Source organism: Capricornis sumatraensis, chromosome 2 (assembly GCF_032405125.1).
Source record: "Capricornis sumatraensis isolate serow.1 chromosome 2, serow.2, whole genome shotgun sequence".
NCBI classification, from domain to species: domain Eukaryota; kingdom Metazoa; phylum Chordata; class Mammalia; order Artiodactyla; family Bovidae; genus Capricornis; species Capricornis sumatraensis.
In genome coordinates this window covers 26,571,718-26,596,474 of record NC_091070.1, presented here as the reverse complement: position 1 = coordinate 26,596,474, position 24,757 = coordinate 26,571,718, and the positions used below count along the sequence as shown (strand labels likewise).

General features: G+C 39.5%; 1 protein-coding gene across 1 annotated transcript in view; it reads left to right on the top strand.

The window, feature by feature from the left end:
* Positions 1–24,757, top strand: part of SYNE2 (spectrin repeat containing nuclear envelope protein 2) — a 271,450-nt gene that overhangs the window by 206,788 nt on the left and 39,905 nt on the right. Inside the window, exons 86-95 of the mRNA XM_068963775.1 lie at positions 329–459; positions 3,753–3,957; positions 5,235–5,414; positions 6,071–6,199; positions 8,114–8,268; positions 8,377–8,521; positions 10,755–10,849; positions 12,057–12,291; positions 16,459–16,653; positions 18,844–18,969. Coding sequence (XP_068819876.1) covers positions 329–459; positions 3,753–3,957; positions 5,235–5,414; positions 6,071–6,199; positions 8,114–8,268; positions 8,377–8,521; positions 10,755–10,849; positions 12,057–12,291; positions 16,459–16,653; positions 18,844–18,969 — 1,596 coding nt within the window. The remainder of the gene's footprint in view (positions 1–328; positions 460–3,752; positions 3,958–5,234; positions 5,415–6,070; positions 6,200–8,113; positions 8,269–8,376; positions 8,522–10,754; positions 10,850–12,056; positions 12,292–16,458; positions 16,654–18,843; positions 18,970–24,757) is intronic.

Below are 24,757 nucleotides of genomic sequence, written 5' to 3'. Positions count from 1 at the left end.
TAACTTGTAATTTCAAAATGAATTACATGAACCCAATGACTGAAACTTTGTAAATATATGTTATGAATTTTTCTTCATCTTTCATGTTCATATTATTTTACGATTTAAATGTTTTGATTTGGGAGTGTTGGTCTTTTTTTTTAAGTGTACAATTTTAAGTTCTAGCCTCAAATGAAAGAATACCTGCTTGGTTTTCTTCTTCATATTTCTAATAATTTACAGCTGTCCTGTTAAGGTTTGAGTGTTAATATTATTGTGATATAGTGGCAAGTGTCTCTGGATGAGGCCAGTTCATTCTGAAGCTGACATACCTGCTTTGTCCTCCTAGACTCTTCAAGACGAAGCTGAGAGCAGTGAAGGGAGTTGGAAGAAACTCCAGGAGGTGATTGGAAAACTCAAAGAGTACTGCCCCTCGGTTGCTGAAATAATTCAAGAGAAATGCCAAAATACTCACACAAGGTACGCTTCAAGATGCAACTTGAATGATAGAGCAGATTTTTTTAATCTTCTTAAAAAAGATAAATAAGATTTTTTCATTTAAGCCTTCTTAATCATCTGAGTTAACTGGTTGCATACTATTCTGATCTCTTCTGCTTGGAAGGATCTAGTTCATGTAAGATTTGGTGTTGTGAAGGCTATTGTACTTGCCTTGTACAAGTGTTTGGTATAATCAGTCTAGAAATAAGTACAGCCCAAGTATAGCCACTTTCAGTGGATAGAGGCTAAATGCCCAGTGTGATCCTCATAGGCACTAAAAAAGCAGGCAGAAACGGACTGAGGGGTGGCCAGAAGGGCAACCTGTCTTACCGGGAACATTAAAAGGTGGAAGAAAGTGGATGTTAGAGTACCTCTCAGGAGATATTTGTGAGATTCAGAGGGATTCTTTGATGACCTGCTTATGATTGAAAGCTCCCTCTAAGGAGGGTGAAGGTGAAGGTGAAGTCGCTCAGTCGTGTCCGACTCTTTGCGACCCCGTGGACTGTAACCTACTAGGCTTCTCCGTCCATGGGATTCTCCAGGCAAGAGTACTGGAGTGGATTGCCATTTCCTTCTCCAGGGGATCTTCCCGACCCAGGGATCGAACCCGGGTCTCCCGCATTGGAGGTGGACTCTTTAACCTCTGAGCCACCAGGGAAGCTAGCTAAGGAGGATGGCCCTGCTTAATATATGAAGCTTTTGCTGTATGGGGTATGAAAGTTGGCTCAAAGCCGATTTGCACCAGACAGTGTTGATGAGATTAAGCCACCCTCAGTGATCTTCTCCGTCCTTCCTCCATGCACATTCAGCCTCTCCGATGAACCAACTTGGAACAAGTGTTGAATAAGCGACACCACATTTATGCACCTGCAGTGGTGTCCTGAGCTCTTGATCCAGTCTTTAGTGGAAGGAGGGGGAGAAAGGAGGATAAAGAGGAACGCAGACACGTATCTGATTTCACATACAGTATTGGGACCACCCTCAAAACATTTGGTGGTGGTGCAGGTTGCTGTTAAAGGGGTTGGGTTGTCACCACTGCACAGACTCATTCAATTGTTAATACAAGAATATATCAGCAGTCATATTGAAAAAAGACTGAGGAAAATGGCACTGAAATGCCAACAATAGTTATCTCTAGACTACTGAGATATCAGGTGATCTTTTTTTTTTACTTCCTCTGCATAGATAGGTGAAGGTGAAGTCGCTCAGTCGTGTCCGACTCTTTGCGACCCCGTGGACTGTAACCTACTAGGCTTCTCCGTCCATGGGATTCTCCAGGCAAGAGTACTGGAGTGGATTGCCATTTCCTTCTCCAGGGGATCTTCCCGACCCAGGGATCGAACCCGGGTCTCCCACATTGGAGGCAGACTCTTTAACCTCCGAGCCACCAGGGAAGCTAGGTAGATAAGTAGATAATCTCAATATAGGAGTGGATAGATTTAAACATACATGTTTTGTGGAGGGTTATGAGCATATGTTGTACTTATAATTGGATGGAATCTTATTTTTAAAGCAGATGGTTTTGAGAAAGTTTGTGACATACATAAAAGTAAAGCAATTATGCCATTTTTCACCTTTTCCACCCATTTAGTGGGGTCACTGATATTGTGAAACAATCATTCTCACTTGCTTTGGGTGAGAATGTAAATGTTATAATGTTTTCAGAAAGCAGCTTGAACATATACCTATAACCGTAAAAATATTTACGTATTTATATTCTTTGACCCAATAATTCTCTCTAAAAAATCTAGTGTAAAACCAATATCTTTAAATACAGAAAAAAAAACCTTTGAATAAAGTTGTATCTGAGTGTTACATTTGGAAGGAAAAATTGAAAATTACTTCAATATTCATACTAAATTGGAATTTGGCAATTAAAAAATAGACCATTATGTACATCCATTTAAAATTAGGCTTATTTTTTTATTAATAACATGGCAAAATTTTTTTAAGTAGAAAAGGAAAGCAAAATGTTACAGTCCATATTATGGATTACAAACAAATTTTTAATTTCTACCTTTTTTTTAACTTTTCAATTTTAATAAAATGAAAAATGTATTACAGAAAATGTTTTTCTTATTATGATTTTTAGTTTTTTTACAGTTTGACAGTACATCTGAGATCCAAAAAATTTCATACAACCAATGAATGTGCCAGCCCCACAAAATTAGCTAATTTTCATGGATGCAAGAATACTTTTATTATTTGCCATTGTTCATAATTTGGAGAAGGAAATAGCAACCCACTCCAGTATTCTTGCCTAGAGAATCCCATGGACAGAGGAGCCTGGTGGGCTGCCATCTATGGGGTTGCACAGAGTCAGACACAACTGCAGCGACTTAGCAGCAGCAGCATAATTTGGTGGTATCTACTCTAAAAGTGAGATATCTAACTAGGTTTAATCAACAGCTCTAGTATGTTCACCTGGAATCCAAAGGTGATTTTATTTTTTAGCCTGGTCCTCATGGAGACCAACTATGTAAATCTGGGGCCTGAGTACTCCACTGCTGCCTGCCCTCATAGAAAGTGTGCTAGCATCCTTTGAAGGGTACACTTGGGAACAATTTTCTCATATGATTAAGATCAGTTTGCACCAAGTAAGTAACTTTCTGCTGCAAATCAGCCTAAGTAGTAAGAGAATATACAGGAATTAACATTCCTCTAAAGAACAAAATATTATCAAGTACCAGGTAATATCTGCCATTTTTTTCTCTCAATTCACAAAGAAATTAGTCCTATAACAAAACATATGTCTACAAAACAGTAAAATGTTAGAAAATGTAGAACATAGTAGAAAATAAGTACCCTTTGCTGAGAAGTAGAAAAGTATATTTTTTTCATTTCTACTTTTATATAAGGAACCTATTACTTTTGTAATTAGAAAATAAATTTGACATAAATACATTTTAAATAAGACCTATCTAAAGACCTGTTTTTGAAACAGGAGCCCTTCCCATGTGGAGAAATTTTCATCAGGTAAACAGTTTGGTACTTTTCCTCACCTTTGCCTAAAACATGTTCATAATACGATAGATATTTCCTGCCAGTCACAAATTTTGCAGATTTTGTTGAGAATTATAAAGTCAGTGAAGTATCCTAACTTGGAATTTTGTTGGAATTCTGTTTATATACTGATGATAGCATTTATTTTGAAAAGGCATTGAACAGTGTCTTGTTAATTCATCTTCTGTTAGCTTAACGGATAGAATATACATTTGCTTTTGCTGCAAAGAAAGAGATGGATGGGGGTCCTATTTCTTGTTTTGCCCTGACAGGTGGACTCAGGTAAACCAAGATGTTGCAGACCAGTTGCAGAGGGCCCAGAGCCTGCTACAACTCTGGCAGGCGTGTAACAGTGCTCACGCGGAAGCTGCAGCAAGGCTGGAGCCGCAGGAGAGAAAATACCAACAGATTGCAAACATCAACACATCTGGGAACAACCTGGCAGAGATCCTGCCCCCAGCCCTGCAGGATGCAAAGGTAGGCCAACGGGGAAAACCAAGGGTGAGACAGCCTGATGGACAGGGCCATGACCCAGGGAGTAGCCAGACCACAGGGAGGGAGGGGCAGGAAAGGTGTGCGAGCAGCCCATGGAGGACACAGGCAAGGCAGGGACGGGTGGGCTTGGGAGAGCCAGGCAATGGCTCGCAGGTGAGGGTCAGGCAGCTGGTAGCTGAGTCAAGGGCACCTGACCACCTCCTTCCAAGTTTCCTCTTTCACTCTAGCAGGTAACTGTCTAAGGCAGAAGCCTCGTACAAAGTCTCCAGTTAAAGCAGAAGTGTATCAGCTGAATGTGGGCATCTAAGAAGTAGATATTGAATCTCTTGATTTAGAAAGAATCATAGATTCGCCCCGTGTTAATAAGGCTTTTCTGTGGAAATAATGATTTTTAGACTAATATTCAAAGAGTTATATACTTTTGTCTGTGGTTTTATTCTATTAGGTTAATGAATGGCTATAAAGTAAATACTTTTAGATTAGGTGACTAGATACATTTTGTATCTTTTGATACTATAGGTCAAATAAAGAAATATCAATTAGAGACAAGAATTCAACAGATATGAATCATATTTCTGATCAACTTCTACGTAATCTGTTGTTTAAAAAAAAAAAACAACAGAAATTGACTTAGATGCAATATTTCCAAAATCAGTGCTAAAATTGGCTTGGTCAGTGAGATTCCACACTCCCTGCATATGAATCCATTTATGTTACAAAGTCTCAGACAGAGAAAACGGTTGGATTGATCCTTTAAATGCCTTAAAGCAGATCCCTAAAGTGTTCGATGATTAGAAATAGAACTCATAGGACTCTACCAAAGTCATCTCCAGTTTCTGTGAACTAGAAGTCCCAGCTTTATTTATCCATGGTCACTTTTAGCTCCGAACTGACAAATTTCAAACTAGCACCAGTGATATGCATCATATAAAGAAGCGTTAGCTTTTTTGGCTCTTTAAAATAAACAGTAGGGCCTTCCCTGGTAGTCCACCGTATAAGACTGCACTCCCAATGCAGGGGTCTCAGGTTCGATCCCTGTTCAGGGAACTAGATCCCACATGCCGTGACTAAAGATCTACATGCCACAACTGAGACCTGGTGCAGCCAAATAATAAACAAAATAAACAGAAAAAAAAAAAAAAAAGCCATACCCACAATTTCAGGGCAGAAATTCTTCTAGATGTTGATGGAGTGGCACGAGGTGGGGATTTGTTCTGGGAAAGGAAGAGGAATGTTTTGCAATCATTTTTCTCCTCCAGGAGCTGCAGTGTGAGGTACAGAAGACAAAAGAGGCCTTTCTCCAAAATTCCACTCTCCTGGATCGGCTCCCACAACCTGCAGAGCCGAACGCCCACATGCTCCTGTCTGGTCAAATGCACTCCCTCCAGAGAGCTTCCTACCTGGAAAAGATGCTGCTTGTGAAAACAAATGAATTTGAGGTTCTTCTTATTTTTTCCATTCAAGTTATAGTCTTGGACACTTGCACACTCCGCACAGTTCCTAGTCTCTTGTGAAGTGATAGTTATCAGTGCTTTGTGGGCTGCACATTAGGGAAACAACAGAATAAAGACGCCCTAAGCATATCTACCATTTGACACGATTCTGCAGTCATGTGATTCTTCAGTCACATTTCTTCTTTATTGAACATGTTAAAGTGATATAGTTTATATACTGTTCAGATCACACAGTATTTGAATCTTCAGGTGGGATAATTGAGTCATAGAATGGCTGCTTTAAGCATGGCCATTTGTGGTATATTTTATTCTCTTTTTGAAAAGCCTTTTGTTCATGAACTCTCAAAAAGATGAACAGAAGGCCACGGAGCTCCAGTATCACACAGCAGGGAAAACACTTAACTAGCAGGACTCTTCTATATGGCCCTGTCAAGCAGGTGGTCTGTTCACCCCTGAGAAGGCTTAGTACTTTACCGAAGGCACAAAGTAAATATCAGAGATATTCTGGATAGTCAAGATAATGAGCTGATGACGAATTCCTTAGGGCTGGAAACAACATGAACTTTTATCACAAGGCTGTGCTTGCTTCTGTTGCAGATGCACATGAAAATTGTTTCTGATGAAAACTTCTCTTGTTCTAGTTTGTTCTATCACAATTCAAGGATTTTGGGGACCGGTTGGAATCTTTAAAAGGTCTCATTACACATGAAGAAGAGAATTTGGATAAACTCTACCGGCAAGAAAAAGAAGGAAATCCTGACTTATTCCTGGTATTGCCAATGTTTGTTACTTCTAGGGGCTCAGGCTCACCATAGGATAAAAAATAAGCGACTTACTGTCACATTAAAGAATCTGTGTGCATCCTAACCCTTGAACAACAGTCACTAATGTGTCATTCATTCTTGTCCTATTTTCCCTAGTGTTTAGAAAAGTATGACAACAGAGATCTATTTTATTTTTTTACTTTTTTATTTTTTAAATATATACAATTTATTTCTCAATTATTTCCCTTTTTAGTTTTTAAATTTATAATATAATTTTTTAACGATTACTTTCCGTATACAGTTTTTACAAATATTGGCTGTATTCCCCGTGTTGTACAATATATCCTAGAGTCTATCTTAAACCCAATAGTTGCACCTCCCCCGCCTCTGCTCCTGTGTTGCCCTTGGCCCTGCCACTGGTAACCTCTGGTTTATTCTCTTTATCTGTGAGTCTACTTCTTTTTTGTTATATTCACTGGTCTGTTGTGCTTTTTAGATTCCATGCATAAGTGATATCATACAGTATTTCTCTTTCTGACTTACTTCACTTAGCATAATGCCCTTCAAATTCATCCATGTTGTTGCAAATGCAAACGTGTGTTCTTTTTTATGGCTGAGTAGTATTCCATTATATAAGTACCATATCTTCTTTATCCATTCATCTGTTGATGGACACTTAGGTTGCTTCTGTATCTTGGCAATTGTAAATAATGCTGCTATGAACATTGGGTTGCACATATCTTTTTGAATTAGTGTTTTGGAGGTGTTTTGTTTGTTTGTTTGTTTGTTTTTTGGCTATATACCCAGGAATGGAAATGCTGGGTCATGAGATTTATTTTAGTAATATGCCTCAATAGTTTCAGTAGACTTTTAAATCTTAAAGTCTTTACTAGTTAGTTTCAGTGAACTAGAATAATCTAGCAGTTGGATGTTGTGATTAATTGAATTTTTTTGGTTAGTAGATCAAAAAGTAAAATACCCTATTAAATTAATGGTATTTTTTCCTTCTTTATTACCTTAGTAAGTTTAGTATAGTTAACATAGATGAATGAAGAATTAACGAATTCTGGATCGTGATCCTAAGGACCAATATTCATAACTTAAATTAAGAGTCAGCAAACTATGACATAAGGTCTGAATGCAGCCCCCACCTGGTTTTGTACATAAAGCGTCTCTAATGTAGCCATGGCCTTCTGCTGTTTATGTACTGTCTGTGGGAGTTTTCATGCTGAATGTTTGCCACAGAGATCATATGGCTTATAAAAGGCTAAAATATTTATGATCTAGCCCTTAACAGAAAAAGTTTGCTGACCCTCACCTAGACTCTTAGAGCAGAGTTCTGTAGTGAGAACATGGATATTGTGAAGGATGTTTGCTGAATACATTGTTGACCTAGATGCTGTCCCTAGAATATTGTTTTAAAAATAAAATTTTGGTGAGTTTGCTTTCCTGTGATATCAACATAATATGGATGTTTAAATACCATGCTTTGCTAGGGTTATTTCAGGGATTGAATTTTCATTTACTTAGTAAATAAACTGCATGATCTGTTGAAAGTCAAGTTGTTGGCAGACTAAATGGGACTTGAAGGTCCAGGGTGGATCCTTTAAAAACAAAGGAAGCTTATTTCCATCCTCTTCAAAGACAAGAATCCAAGATCACTCTCTGTTTCCTGGGCTGTGTTGATTCTGGCCATGTGTGCAGCTTATTCTAGAGAAGTCACAGAATTGACAGGTCTAGGTTCAGGTCCAGTTCTGACACTAACTAGCTGTGTGACTTTGGGCAAGTCATTTACCTATTTAAGCTCCAGCTTTCCCTCATCTTTGAGATAAGAAAGGTCTATAGGATTTCTGAGGCTTTTTCACCATCTAGGTATCTCAGTGGCATCCAAAAATCTGGAATTTAATTTCTTTTTCATAGAATCATGTGCTGGCACTGACGGCCCAGTCACCTGGTATTGAGCATTTGAATGAAGTGAGCCTCAAGCTCCCACTTAGTGACATAGCTATGAAGACATTACAAAACGTGAACCGGCAGTGGATCCGGGCCACGGCGACGGCACTGGAACGCTGCAGGTCAGAACAGCCCAGCTCCCACCTTCTGTTTCAATTATGGTAAAATTGACAGTTGAGCGCAGTAATGTCATTGTTATGTGGCTCTGTTCTGTTTTTAAACCTTTGTAGTGAGCTTCAAGAAATTGGATTGAATGTAAAGTTTCTTGATTGCTGTGAAAAGTGGATCCAGCTTTTGGAGAAGATAGAAGAGACACTCAAGGCAAACATGGCTGACAGCCTTCCTGCTCTTCTAGAACAGCAGAAGACATATGAGGTAAATAAACCCATGCCCTGCCACTCTGTCCCCCTCTCCCTGGGGCAGTAGTTAGGGGATGAGAGATTTAAGTAAAAATATGCAGAATACCTGTCAATCTTCAATCCCAAAACACAGAATGTATGTCTTTAAGCAAATTCATTTGTCAGTTGATCATTTGCAAAACTCTCACACATTTCATAAATTTCCAAATATTGTTTTGCTACTCTGTTTTATTAATGACTGAACTCCTCCTAGCCAGGCTTCAGCAATACATGAACTGTGAACTTCCAGATGTTCAAGCTGGTTTTAGAAAAGGCAGAGGAACCAGAAATCAAATTGCCAACATTCGCCAGATCATCGAAAAAGCAAGAGAGTTCCAGAAAAACATCTATTTATGCTTTATTGACTATGCCAAAGCCTTTGACTGTGGAAAATTCTGAAAGAGATGGGAATACCAGACCACCTGACATGCTTATTGAGAAATCTATATACAGGTCAGGAAGCAACAGTTAGAATTGGACATGGAACAACAGACTGGTTCCAAATAGGAAAAGGAGTACATCAAGGCTGTATATTGTCACTCTGCTTATTTAACTTATTTGCAGAGTACATCATGAGAAACATGGGCTGGAGGAAACACAGGCTGGAATCAAAATTGCCGGGAGAAATATCAATCACCTCAGATATGCAGATGACACCACCCTTATGGCAGAAAGTGAATACAAACTAAAGAGCCTCTTGATGAAAGTGAAAGAGGAGAGTGAAAAAGTTGGCTTAAAGCTCAACATTCAGAAAACGAAGATCATGGCATCTGGTCCCATCACTTCACGGCAAATAGATGGAGAAACAGTGGAAACAGTGTCAGACTTCATTTTTTGGGCCTCCAAAATCACTGCAGATGATGACTGCAGCCATGAAATTAAAAGATGCTCACTCCTTGGAAGGAAAGTTATGACCAACCTAGACAGCATATTCAAAAGCAGAGACATTACTTTGCTAACAAAGGTCTGTCTAGTCAAGGCTATGGTTTTTCCAGTGGTCATGTATGGATGTGAGAGTTGGACTATAAAGAAAGCTGAGCTCCAAACAATTGATGCTTTTGAACTGTGGTGTTGGAGAAGACTCTTGAGAGTCCCTTGACTGCAAGGAGATCAGTCCTGGGTGTTCAGGAAGAAATGATGCTGAAGCTGAAACTCCAGTACTTTGGCCACCTCATGCGAAGAGCTAACTCATTTGAAAAGACCCTGATGCTGGGAGAGACTGGGGGCAGGAGGAGAAGGGGACAACAGAGGATGAGATGGCTGGATAGCATCACCAACTCGATGGACATGGGTTTGGGTGGACTCCGGGAGTTGGTGATGGACTGAGAGGCCTGGTGTGCTGCAGTTCATGGGGTCACAAAGAGCCGGACACGACTAAGCGACTGAACTGAACTGAAACTCCTAGATTTTTCTGCAGTAGATGGAACTTCTGGCCCAGCATTGGTTTCTTAGAATGTGAACATGGTACCACTTCACCAAGAGCATGTTAAAGTACTTCAGCTTCTCTCCATATTTTCACTGAGTAGTTCTATAAAGTATTGAGGCACCTGGTATAACTCTAACATAAATAATTTTGCAGAGGAGTTTCTCCATACTTTCACTGATGTATGTTTGAAAATCCTTCTATAGGCAGATCCTGCATTTCCAAACTATGCATGATTAGTTCACTGTAACTTTTTGATGAAACTGATTTAAGTCTGCATTGTTACAGTAGGGTCATGCACTGAAAATGAAATCTGAAAATGAAAACTTTGAGTTAGTTCCTGAACAGTTTAGTTTCTTCCTCTTCAAATGGATCTAATAGTATTTACTTGAGTCCTAAGCTGAAGAAAAAGTGAAACAATGCTTGTTTTACTGAGTGCCTCTCAAATCGAAGGAAATGGCAACCTACTCCAATATTCATGTCTGGAGAATCCCATGGACAGAGGGGCCTGGCAGCCTACAGTCCATGGGGTTTCAGAGAATCGGACACAACTGAACGACTGAACAACAACTCAAATCAAAGATGCCCAATAAATGGGTCTTATATGTAGTTATTATTAGACCTATTTGCTTCTAAGATGGTATTTATAGATGTGATGATTAAGCATTTTTTGCAGTTAGGTTCAAATCATTTGAAAATAAATTATCTCACATATCCTCCGTAGACTTTGTTAGGAAATTCATGAAAACAGTTTTCACTAATATTTTACATTTTAATTCATGTACAGATGTTAGAAGCTGAAGTTTCTATAAACCAGACAATTGCCGATTCTTATGTCACCCAATGCTTACAACTCCTGGACACAGTAGAAATAGAGAAGAGGTAAGCTCTCCAGGACTCATGATGGCTGTGAGAATGTGGAAGGCAATGCAACTGGGCGGGCCTTCCACCACATGAATCTTAACGTCAATGCCTGTGGCCTTGTGACTGATAGAGTGCTATGGGGCCAGTCTTCTGGCTATATATTAGGATAAAGTCTTGCTTCATGGCCATAAAAACATCAGGACCCCTTTTCCCTGTGGTAGAGGGGTGAGCTTAACAGATCAGATGATTTGCAAACACATTTCTGCCAAGTCCAGTTAACTAATTTTTTTATTCCAAAGCGTCATTTTATAGTATGTTTTCCTTTCTACCTTTAGCCTCATGATATTTTGCTATTTAAAAAATAAATTTCAAAGGACTGTTCTCAGCAGGTGGCTATGTCACAGTTGTGAAAGAAGAGACTTCTCTCTATGCCATGAACATGGGATGGGGTCTCTGGGCAGTTCCAGTCGGGCTGAGCAGAAGCCCTCAGACAGCCTGGTGGCACTAGCTGCACCTGCTCACACAGCTGGTGCCCCTGCCAACAACAGCCCAGAGTGGGCCTGGCCTCCTAAATGATTTCTCCATACATCTCCATAGGTATTCGCTTCCTCCCCATCATTCCCCATATGCTTCTGAATCTTCTTTCGGCATAACTAAGAAATACAAACCCATTTCTTCCTACCTCTCAAGTAATAAATTCAAGCCAGTTTCAAGATGATTAACTACTTTTGATCTGATTAGCATGATTTTCCCATAATAAATAAAAGGCCCTATTTCTCACATGAAGGGTGTTATTTATCTGGGAAAGAAATATTTGAGTAGTTCCAGAAAGCATGTTCTTTATTGCTGCAATTATGTAGTGTACAACCCTCAAGTAATCAATAACATTACAAGGGACCTACCTATTCATCCGTTTGCCACTGACGCCATGCTTAGTTTTCCATAAAGCACTTGGTATAATCTGTGTCAGAACAGCTTGTTTGAGGTCATGCGTGTCAGCAAAATACCAGGCCCTGTGCAGTTCTTTTCTGCTCAGTACCTTTCACCATCCCGCACATTGACCCCTCCAGCCCCACATTCCCCATCATGTTTAAGTTGGATGGTGCTCAGATCTACAGTAGTCTTTCTAGGTAAAAATGGCAAATCTGAGTTCCTATTACACGTTGATAGTAATTTTTTTCTACCCATAGATGTCAGAATTCTCTAACCGTCTATTTCCCCCAAGACCAGAATTTGTTTGGAAGTTCACGAGGCTCAAGGAGCAGTGGCAGAGTGCGGCCCAGGGCGTTCGCCAGAGGAAGAGCGACATCGATGAGCTGGTGCGGCAGTGGCGGTCCTTCACCACCTCCGAGGGGGACCTGCTCCGCTTCCTCGCCGACACCAGCCACCTGCTGTCCGCAGTGAAGAGCCAGGACTGCCACAGCCTCCACCAAACGAGAAGCCTGATCCATGAGCTGAAGGTAGTGTGAGCCCAGCAGCAGTGTGGGAACCACAGGGTGCCTTTATTTGAAAGATGTTTGTTTGCTTCAGGTTTCGTGTTTCCTCTGATGTTCAAGTGTGCTCTCTGCAGTGGGGAGGCCAGTTGGTCATGGGGACCTTGCTCAGCCATGTCCTCAGCCTTGTGGGGTCAGAAACCCAATCTTATCCATTCATCCAGAAATACTGAGGCTCTCCTGGGCTTGTGGGCACAGAGATGGACTGGGGATGAGTAGGGGGAGTGCAGAAGTTTGGAGTGACATACCTTTACAGCCTTGTGCTTCAGTCGTGTCCGACTCTTTGCAACCCTATGGACTGTAGCCCACCAGGCTCCTCTGTCCATGGAATTCTCCAGGCAGGAATACTGGAGTGGGTTGCCATTGCCTTCTCCAGGGGATCTTCCTGACCCAGGGATTGAACCTGCGTCTCCTGTATCTCCTGCATTGCAAGCAGACTCTGTACCATTGAGCCACTGGGGAAGCCTGACAGACCTTTAAGACACTAACAAATATGTAAATGATTAGCACAGTAGTGGTTTACAACAGGACTCCTGCTTACTCTTTTTTATAAAAAATAGTTATTTATTTGGCTACACCAGGTCTTAGTTGTGGTACTTGGGATCTTTAGTTGCAGCCTGCGAATTCTTAGTTGCAATAGGTGAGGTCTAGTTCCCTGACCAGGGATAAAACCCAGGCCCCCTGTATTGGGAGTGCAGAGTCAGCCACAGACCACCTGGGAAGTCCCAGATTCTTGCTTACTCTTGAAGGGCAAGTTCATTTCGACAACAGCGTTTCCAATACAAAAGTTGCTTGATGAACATAGGACTTAGAACAATTAGTTGGCAATTCCCAGGGCATATTCCATTGAGTCATCGAACCATGCGTCACATTAGAGGGACAGTTAAACAAACCAGCACTCTTCAGAAGTCCTGTGCTTGCCTCATTTGTTTATCTAGGTGTCAAATATTAATTGAGTACCTGTTCTGTGCTGGTCACTGTTCTAAATGCTGGTTATGTTGTGTGGACTGATAGAAGACCTCTGCTCTCATGTGGCAATCAGACAAATCAATAAACTAGAAAATACTAGTTTGTCTGATGGGGGGGTGGGGAATCGGACAAATTAAAAAATAAACTATCGGACTGCAACATGGCATATGTGGGTCATTAAAATAGGGCCGATGATGGAGAGATTAAGTGGCTGCTTTAGACTGGGTAATCTCTGGGGAGGTGACATTTAAACTGGAACCTGAGTGATAAGGAGCCAGCTGTGCAAAGAGTTGAGGGTTGGAGGCGGGGAGCAGTTTGGACAGAGGAAGCAACTTTCCTGAGTCCCTAAGATGGCAACAATCTTAGCAAAAAAGAGGAAGAAAGAAGGGTCATAGGATGGGTGTAGCCAGTAGGCAGCAATGATAGAAAATGGACTTGAGAGGCAGTCATGGAGGAGCATTTTGGAGAGAGGCGTGACAGCTGCGTAGCAGTCTGGGTGTAGTAGGAAGCTGTTGAAACTGGAAAAGGAGGCCACATGATATGATTCGTATTTTTAAAGGTCTTCTGGCTTCTCTGAGGGGGATGGATTGGGGGTGGGCGTGGGGTCACAGAAGCAGGAATCCCAGCGCATTACCTCTATTTATTGCTGCAAGACAGCGAAGAGTTCTTATTCTCTCATATAGTTTTGGAGGTTGTCAGGGCTGTTAGGTGGCTCTCGGCAGGAGTCTCTCAGGCAGTTTGAGTCAGATGGCGGCTGAAGCTGGACTCATCTGAAGGCTCCCTCACTTTCATGTCTAGTACTTCAGCTCTGGTGTTGGAAGAATCCCTTGGACTGCAAGGAGATCCAACCAGTCCATCCTAAAGGAGATCAGTCCTAGGTGTTCACTGGATGGACTGATGTTGAAGCTGAAACTCCAATACTTTGGCCACCTGATGCAAAGAGCTGACTCATTTGAAAAGACTCTGATGCTGGGAAAGATTGAGGGCAGAAGGAGAAGGGGACGACAGAGGATTAGATAATTGGAAGGCATCACTGACTCAATGGACATGAGTTTGGGCAGGCTCCGGGAGTTGGTGTTGGACAGGGAGGCCTGGCGTGCTACAGTTCATGGGGTGGCAGAGTCGGACACGACTGAGCAACTGAACTGAACTGAACTTCAGCTCAGACAGCTAGGATGTGGAGCAGCTGGGGCTTCTTGGGCTTCATTCCCTGCAGACTCTACATGTGGTAGCTTCCAGTAGCTGGACTCCCTACATCCAACTCACGGCTTCAAAGGTGCCTGTCTCCCGGAAAGGAGAGCCAGGGAGAAGCTACACCAGCTTTTTAGACCTTGCCTTGGACATCAGCCACTTCTGCCATCCTCTGTTAATCAAGGTCATCACATGTGCCCACCGGGGTTCATGAGGAGGGGGTAGAGGTACCACCAGTTGATGGGGAGGGGCAAGGTTCTAGGAGAGCATGTGGGGAGAGCATATGGGGCTGGTAATATTGTTGTGGCCATTCTGTGAAAAATACAGTCTGCCGTAACTCACGGCTTTTCAGTGGTCTTGGTTAGTTGTTAGGATGGAGAAGACAAGGGTGATCACAATGAAGATCACAAGGCTGTTTGTAGGTGAAGCTTACAGGATGTGCTTATGGTTTGGATATGGCAGGTAAATAAAAATCTAAGTCCAGGTGACTCTAGGTTTGGAGGTCGAGGATCTTGGTGAATATTGTGCTGCTGACCAATCAGGGGAGACTGGATGAGAAGCATGTCTTTTGATGAGATCAATCTGAAATGGCTAAAAGACGTCTATAACAGTGGCTATGTCAGCAATACTGAATATTAGAAGGACAAGTGTGGAGGGGCAGTGTTCCTTGAATTGCAGGGTTTTTTTTTTTTATTTGGGTTTCATGGAGTTTTTTCTTTGTTTGTTTTGATGTTTTGATTTTTCGGTCATATGGCTTCTGGGATCTTAGTTTCCCAACCAGGAGTTGAACTCAGGCCCTGGGCAGTGAGAGCTTGGAGTCCCAACCACTGGACCACCAGGAAATTTCCTCTTTTTTTGCATGTGGGCTATCCTAAGTATTGCTGAAACTATCTTTGTAAATAAATGCTCGATTGATTTTTTAAAAATAAAAGCTTCCATTTTGAAAAATGCCTATATTATGTCTCCCTTGAGAAATTTGAAAATAAAGGAAGTCATATTTACAACAGAAATAAAAGCCATTTTTTTCTTCTGAAACCAAATGCTTTTGGAAATATGAATCAGTTGTAAAGTTTTTACTTCATTTCTGTAATATAAATACTTGGTTTTAGTCCCTTTTAAAGGGAAATCTATATGATATCCAAAGAGAATTTTTAAAAGCTATCCCTTTAGGGCAAACACTGATGTATATAAGTGTTTAAGTGCTAAAGTGTCTAGTTTTATATTTTACCTTTTTAATTTGTTCTCTCCTTTTAAAAAAATTGTTTTTTTAATTTATTTTGAGTAACTAGTAATTATCAAAGATTATAATTGTGCAATATTGAGAAGTATAGAACAAAATACAATTATTAGAAGACAATTTCTCTATAATATTGTGTTGGCCTCTGCCACACGTCACCATGAATCAGTCACAGGTATACATATGTTTTCTCCCTCTTGAACCCCTCTCCCATCTTCTACCCTATTGCATCTCTTTAGCTTGTCACAGAATGCTGGGTTGAGTTCCCTGTGTTACATAGCAAATTCTCACTTGCTTTCTTTTTTACATATGGTAATGTATTGTTTAGCATAATGTACACATTCTACTCATGTGGGTTAGGAGTAAGCTGGCTATATCATAATGGTGATGGTATTTGCTCTTATTATCAGATCTAATACTTCAGTCATTTTCTTAATATTCTTGAATTCCTTTATCTTATAGACTTTTATTCTGTGAAGTGTATTTTTATACACCTTTTATCAACGCTTGAAAATTATTTTAAGAACGCATCATTTGGTGGTCTGCTGTCTACTCAGTTAAATATCAGCCTTTGATGTGAATGAGTGTGTGTGTGTGTATTCTAACCAGATTTGTTTAATTTATATCTAGTTTAACATTTAAGAGAGGCTCTGAAGGAAATACAAACACATGCAAAGAGTCATATTTTGATCACATCAAAGGCTTAAGCAAATTACTTTCTTTTTTTTTTTTTAAAGAATAAAGAAATTCATTTCCAGAGGTGGCATACTACCTATGCATTAACCTTGGAAGCTGGGGAAAAGTTACTGAACACAGCTAACCTGGAAACTAAAGAGTCAGTTAACAAGAGAATCAGTCAACTTCAGGACAACTGGAAGGACACAAAACTCCAACTTGGAGAAATGGTTAAACGGTTCCAGAGCACTGCAGAGGTAACTCAACATTTTCTTTTCCTTTCATGGTATTTAAATGTAGTACATAGAATTTTTGTTTGCTCTCCAAAGATGGCAATGATTTTAGGAAATCACAATGTTGTAGGTCTTCCAAGGGACCTTAGGTCGGGTCCTGCTGATCCACAAATCATGATGGTTACCTAAAATAGTAATATATAATGTTAATGGAAAAGCTTAATGTTAATATCCAAATACTTGAGGTGCTATTTTATATTTACCTTTATGAAACAGGAAACTAACTCATGTTCAACGGAAGTTCAGTAACCAAAGCTAACATTCCACGTGTAGTCTGTCTTTGAATTTAGTATATGAAAGTAAATATAGTGATGCTTCATCCTTCTGCTACCTTCAAAGAATCCACTTTTCCATGTAACTGAATTTCCCGGATAATTTATGATTATACCTCTAAAAACCAAAATGTCTTCTTTTGAGTGATTATTAGAAAAATCCTTCATTTTTTTTATGTTAAAAAAATCCCAAGTTGTTCTTAAAAATTCTGAGCTGCTTTGAACTTAACTCCTGCGTTGTTGTGCTTTTTGAGTTCTTATGTGGTTTTTATGGTTTTTCTTTCTTTCTATTTAATGTCAAGCTGTCTATTTTTACTTTTTATTTCTCTGAGAATACTTACTCCTTATAGCCCACTCTTTTCTCTAATCTGTTGTGTGTGTATCAAAACTAGATAACCAAGCTTGTCAGAGATATTTTGCTGAATAAAGAATAAATATGTGCTGAGTTAGGGCCTGAACATCTCTCCTATAAATAAAGTATCTGAATTTTATTTGGTGTACAAACTGCATGAAATTAGTTAACTCCCAGACCGTTGTTGAGCACGTGCCATGATTGTAAATGCAAGTGAAGGTTTGGTGGAAGTGAAAAGGACTCACAGTCTCCCTTTACTTTCTTCTTGGGTATGTTCCAGATGGTTGATGTTGCTAGATCAAGTGGCTTCTCCTTAAGTGAGGGTTAGCATATAGTTGGGCCAACCCAAGGATATTTAAGTGTCAGTTGCACTGAGGAATAGAATAGTGTTTGAGTCTGTGTTTGTCTGTTTTTAGTAATTTCAGGAGAGTGATTTTAGTAATATCAGGAATAGAAATTTATCCTAATGAATTATAATCTCCCTTGAAAATGCAGGCAGAATTGAAAAAAAAAAAAAAAAAAACAGGCAACTATTGTTCAGTAATGTAAGGTTTAAGGAAAAGATCTAGCATGAAAGAAAGGCATCCACAAGGGAAACTGTAGCCTTAGATCGACTCACTTTTTTTTTTAATTGGAGTATAATTTGTTTACAATGTTGTGTTAGTTTCTGCTGTCAACCATGTGAATCTGCTGTGTGTGTGCCTATATCCCCTTCCTCTTGAGCTTCTCTCCCACCCTACTTGGTCATCACAAGCACTGTGCCGAGCGCCCTGTGCTATACAGAAGCTTCCTGCTAGTTATCTATTTTCCACGGGGTAGTGTGTGCATGTCAACACTACTCTGTCAATTCATCCTACTTCTAACTGTATGTACTTGGACCAGTCAGTTTTCTCTGAGTTTCAGTTTTCCCATTTTAAATGTGATACTAACACTTGCCCTGTCTCCTAAGCTTATTATAATTACAGTGAGATAGTGAAATTGAAAAAGCATTAAAGCACTGCAAGCAGGAGGTGGCAGTCAGAACGGTGGTGAGAAATAGAATGAAACTTGACTGTGAAAGGGTCACTAAAGCCAAGCTATGTCTAGAAGGGGGAGAGAGAGCAGAGGGACGGCACTAGAAAAGACAAGAAAAGTAGTTGAGTGCTTTTGCTTTTCAGTGTTAGCAGAGTGTATGGCCAAGACTGGAAATGCTAAAAATTAATCCTTCCAGTAGCCTTTGAAAGGTGAACTTTTCCAAAATTAAAATAGAAACAAGTTAGCTAGATCAGAGATATGGGGAGGGAGGAAGAAGTATTTCTAAGCAAAAAGCAACCCAGTGGTTGAGATGAGCCACACATAACCCTGCAGAGAGGCGTAGAACATCCTGTCATCCCAGCTGCTTTGTCGGCTAAGACAAGGACCTGGGTGTCTGCGTGATTTACAAAGACACATTTAATAGAGCAATTACATGGATTAAGTTAATTATCCTTTTCCTATAATTCATTCTTAAACAGCAAAGTACTTACCAATTTTACCACTGTTTTCAAATAGACCTGGGACCAGTGTGAAAAGAAAATCAAGGAGTTGAAAAACAGGCTGCACGCTTTAAAGGCACAAAGTAAAGACCCTCTTCCAGAACTTCACGAGGAGCTCCACAGAGAAAAAGAACTGATTAAGGTATTGAGTTCTGAAGTAGTGTTCAAGATAATCACTCAGCTGTTTTCTGAGAAGTTGAAGTGTTTGTCTTTCGTTGTCTGTGTGAAACAAGTTTTCAGGTCCACTTGGAAAATATTTTTTCTACCTTCTCTGTAATACACCATGCTGGTTGCTGAAACAACTAGAATCCATGCTTTTTGAGATTCATGTGTGAAGGCTAGAAAGATTTTTCAGAAATTCTTCTTTGGGGGGATTTTGCCCTCAAATCGTCCTTCTGTTTCTCCTCTGTAACATAAGATGTGGCCTCTGAGATTACATTGAAAGCTGTTCCTTTATCAAATGGCCTTGTGTTTGAAATTAAAGCTTGACTGAAGAATTAATTTTTTAGAGGACAGTAGTTAGGGGTTTTGCTCAAATACAATGTTTCTGTAATATTTTCCAAGCTATATTCTGCTTAATGGATACTACACTCACAAAAATTCCTGGGTATGTCAGGGCTTTGCAGAAGACAAGGCAAACTCACCCATAGGAACTTGGACCAGTTAAATTTCCAGGTTAGGAGCTCCCTCCATCTTTTTCCTTTCTGCAGATTTGATGTTGGAAAGACATCCACAGCCTAATGGAATATAGTTTAATTTTTTTTTCCTTCTTTTAGTTACTTCAGGGATCTAATTGAAAATAATTAGAAAGAATTGAGTAGCCTCCTACTTCAAGCTGTGCTGGAAATTAGTGTCTTCCTGCCTGAACCTTTTTTCTTCATTGTAAAAATTTCTACCACGCAAGAAAATTCAAACATAACAAATAATATGACAAACTTCCATGAAACCATCAGCCAGCAGAAAAATAAAATATTACAAATACAGTTCAAATGCCCTGTATGATCTCCAAGGTATTCCCCATCCCCAGAGGTATCCACAGTCCTAAATCTGGTGTTTTACCATTCTTACGCATTTCTTTATTATTTTACTACATGTTTATGTAGATCTCGGCGGAATATAGAAGTATTAATTTTGTTTTTAAACTTTATATAAGCTGTACCATTACTCTGTACTTAAGTCATAAAGATGTACATTTCCTTCTTAAAGTTTTCAAATTTTACTTTTTACACTTGGAGCATCTTTATTCACTGAAGCACTGATTTTTGTTTTGTTCATATAGATGCCCATTATCCTGTTGTCCATTTACTGATTAGTCCAGTGTCCAATATCAGGTTTCCATATATGCATGGTTTAATTCTTGGTTCTCTGCTCTATTCCTATCTTAGCATTTATACCAAATCATCTTGAGTACTGTGTTTTATTTGAATAAATCTTCGTTTCAGGTGTGGTGTATCCATCCCTCATTCTCACACATGAGTGTGGGTGTCCTTGGTTCTTTGGTTTCTCACAGCTTTTAGAAGCCGCTTGTCAAACTAATGGAAATCCTGATAAGCATTACAGTGGAGCTGTATTGAATTTATAGAGTAATTTGGAGGAAATTAACATCTTTTTTGACATCGAGTCCTCCTGTTTTCAAATATGGCATATTTCTCCTTTTAGTCATGCTGAGTGTTTCATAACTTTCTTTATATAGTATTGTACATCTTTTGTTAGATTTATTTCTTGATGTGTTGCTTTTAAAGCTATTGAAAATACTGTCTTTTTCTAATTATATTTTTTGTTTATATTGATGCCTAGAAATGTGACTGACTTTTCTGCATTGATACTATATTTAACTGTCTTAGTAAACTCTTTTATTAATGCTGATAATTGTGTTAGTTCTTTTGGAAGTCTATGAACACAGTTACCATTGGTGAATAATGACTTTTTTGGTTATTTTAATTCTTAAACTTCCATTCCATCTACATTGGTCAGTACCTCCAGAGCAGTACTATAGAAGCATTGATAGCTGGCCCCTATGTGTCAGTCCTGATTTTAAAGAGAATGTTTTCATTTCACCATGAAGTATGATTTTTGCTGGTCATGTTTTAGTAGATGCCTTTATTAGGTTAAGAATGTTCCTGACTATCCCTGATTTTCAAAGTTTTTATCATCTCTATATCTTTAAGTTTGGATCTAGACTTCAAGTAACAGATAAGAGGACCTGGAGTCCCTCTGAGTTGACACATAGACTTTCCTCCCATCAAGTCCAGAAACCTGTGCAAAACATGAACCATAAGCCCACGTTCAGTTCAGTCACTCAGTTGTGTCTGACTCTTTGAGACCCCATGGACTGCAACACGCCAGGCCTCCCTGTCCATCACCAACTCCCAGAGTCCACCCAAACCCATGTCCATCGAGTTGGTGGTGCCATCTAACCATCTCATCCTCTGTTGTCCCCTTCTCCTCTCACCTTCAATCTTTCCCAGCATCAGGGTCTTTTCAAATGAGTCAGTTCTCCACATCAAGTGGCCAAAGTATTGGAGTTTCAGCTTCAGCATCAGTCCTTCCAGTGAATATTCAGGATGGACTGGTTGGATCTCCTTGCAGTCCAAGGGACTCTCAAGAGTCTTCTCCAAAACCATAGTCAAAAGCATCAATTCTTCGGTGCTCAGCTTTCTTTATAGTCCAACTCTCACATCCATTCATGACTATTGGAAAAACCATATCTTTGACTAGATGGAAAGCCCATGAGGAGGCATAATTTCTCCCAAGTAGGACAATTCTCAGTTTCCACTAGGATCCTTTCAATTTCCATAGCCTCAGCATTCTATTTTTCTGTGCAAAGAATTGGGGAGAGGAGGCAAGAGCATGGAGTTCATTCAACCTATGACCATATTCCAGAGAGATCCCAAGTAACCTAAAGCCTGTCCAGAGCTGTGTTTATCATTCTTAAGTCACTTGGGAAAATATGTAACCACTCAAACTTTACTTTCCTCCTTGGAAAATTACATTCCCATCACAGCCAAGTTGACATATGGGGAAGTTGCTTTACATGGTTATATGTGTCTGTATATGTGTATGGTTTATTTGTTGTTGTTATTCAATCACAAATCGTGTCTGACTCTTTGCAACCTCATGGACTGCAGCACGCCAGGCTTCCCTGTCCTTCACTATCTCCCAGAGTTTCCTCAAATTCATGTCCATTGTGTTGATGATGCCATCCAGCCATCTCATCCTCTGTTGGCCCCTTCTCCTGCCTTCAATCATATTTTATATGCTAACTATAAACTGTTATGAAAATTATTATTGCTATAGTGGGCATCAATGTTCACAAAACTTGTCATATGATTGAATCCATGGGATAGTTTTATTTTTTAAATAATTTTTATTGAAATATAGTTAATATACAATATTATACTAGTTTCAGGTGTACTACACAGTGATTTGACATTTGCATGCATTATGAAATGATTACCACGATGTCTAGTAATCATCAGTCCTCATACAAAGTTATTACAATATTATTGACCATGTTTCTTTTGCTATATATTGCCTCTCTGTAGCTTATTTATTTTATAACTGAAGGCTTGTACCTCTTCATTAAATATTTTTTGAATAAGTAATGTGGTCACATGGTTCAGAATTCGAAAAAGTATACATGAAAACTTTTTTCCCATCAGTTTCTCTCCACAGAAGCAGTGTTACCAATTTGTTATATTTTCTTCCAAAGATGCTCTATGCATATACAGACAAATACATATATATATACACACACACACACACACATACACAGATTCATTTTTTGATCTTCTTTGTACCCAGCTGGTAGTGTAGAGAAATAGGACTTGACAATCCCAACAATAATTGAATCCACAGGAAGGCTTAAATGCTGTTGTGCCGTGTTAGAGTTCAGTCAAAGCCTGTGCAGTGCACCACTTTATGTAGTCAAGTTTTCCATCATATTCCATATGGATAGTTGGAATTTCACAGGTACTTTTGCAGTATAGAAAATTTATCTTGTTAAATTAAGAAAGGCAAACTTACCTGACATGTTCTCTTTTGCAATTAGTTTTGGTAGCAAATCTGGAGTATTTTCTTTTTAAAATGGAAGTGTGAGTTTTGAAATGTTTATAGAAATAAGTGAACTTTTTCAGTCTTAATAGATTACCTCAATAGACCTTACCCAATATATTGTTTGATTCCTTGCTTTTGCACTTAATATTTAGGAACATTTTAAAGCTCTTGAGACATACTGCCAAATTCTTTTCTTTCAATCATACATTTTGATATTTGAGGATTTACTTTCTGCTAGGTCTCTTGGTAAGTGCTAGGTGGGCAGTGCATTGGTGAGAAATGTGATCACGGCTCCAGCCAGTGTGGAGCTGATAGTCTAGGCTACTGGAGAGATGCATGTTGACCAGAGTCCCACCATATGGGTACATATGACAGCATGTGTGCGTAGGGTCCCAGCCTCATCCCATGACTCAGAGAAGGCTCCTCTAAAGGATTACCTGTGTCTGAAACCTGCAAGTGTTGGTAGGAATTAGCTAAATACATCTGGGGAAGGATAAAGGTGAAGAACTGGGTAGCATCTCAGGCAAGTAATTAAAGAACAACAAATTTAAACATAACTAGGTCGGACACAACTGAGCGACTTCCCTTTCACTTTTCACTTTCATGCATTGGAGAAGGAAATGGCAACCCACTCCAGTGTTCTTGCCTGGAGAATCCCAGGGACGGGGGAGCCTGGTGGGCTGCCATCTATGGGATCATACAGAGTCGGACACGACTGAAGCAACTTAGCAGCAGCAGCAGCAGGAATTATTACACATATTAAACTTGTCCCCCAAATATATAAAACTCGATACCAAACCGTATGTGGAAAAAGATAGTCATTCCTTTGAGAACACAATGTGGCAGTATTTATTAAGAATCCCAAAATGTCCATATTCAAAAGTTCTACACCTGTTAATTATCCTTTCAATTGTGGGAGAAGACGGGTTATCCAAACCAAAATTGATTTAAACCGGGCGGTGGATTACTTACACCGGCCACCCTTCTGGGCAGGCGTCTGAGCCTGCACTTTTGATCAGGTAACACTGAAGTGCAACCATCTTCCGGTCTTGAGAGTCAGTGAATGGCAAACTTCTGCTTGTGGCTTGCCTGCTTCAGGTGATGAAGCTGGTAAAAAAATGTTCCACAGCAGAACCTGCTCTCATCCACTTTACTAGAATTGTGAAGCAAGAAGTAGGCAACGGAAATTTAAAGTGATGATTTCTCCTCTGAAAAAGATGTTATTTCTTAAATCTCCATGCAACCTTTAAAAAGAACCCTCCAAACCATTCTATTCAATGTAAATCCTTATTGGCAAGTTCATGCCAGTGTAGCTTTTAGAACTCTGAAAATCAATCAGAATTAACCCATTTTTACTGTTGCCACCCCTCAGACAGATTACTGATGTAAATGAAATACTCTCTTCTTTCAGATTTCAATAGACAGGTATGAATAGAGACCCTTCAAATGTGCCAAAATACAGAATATGAGAAGCACAATAAAAATCTGGAGGTTTCTTGAATGTTTGGGCTGTTTCATTTTACCTTCTTTCTCGTGAAAGTAATTATCTAGATTAAGTCCTAGAATTCAAAAATGTTTTAATTTGACCAATACTTCATTTAAAAAGAAAAAATTGTTTCCAGAGCCAGAGGAAATTTTCTGCTAACCCATCTCTGGCAATCATTAGGGAACAATTTTTTTTCCTTCAATTATATTTATTCTTTTTGAAAGTTAACCAAAATGACTCACTTAAGAGAAGCTGTCATTATATGATTGCCACATAGCAACAATGCTTATTGTTATTTCAATAAGCAACAATGCTTATTGAATTTCTTAAGGTGTTTTTAAAAGTAGGGAAATCACATTTTATACAACATTCTGTAACACAGTTTCAG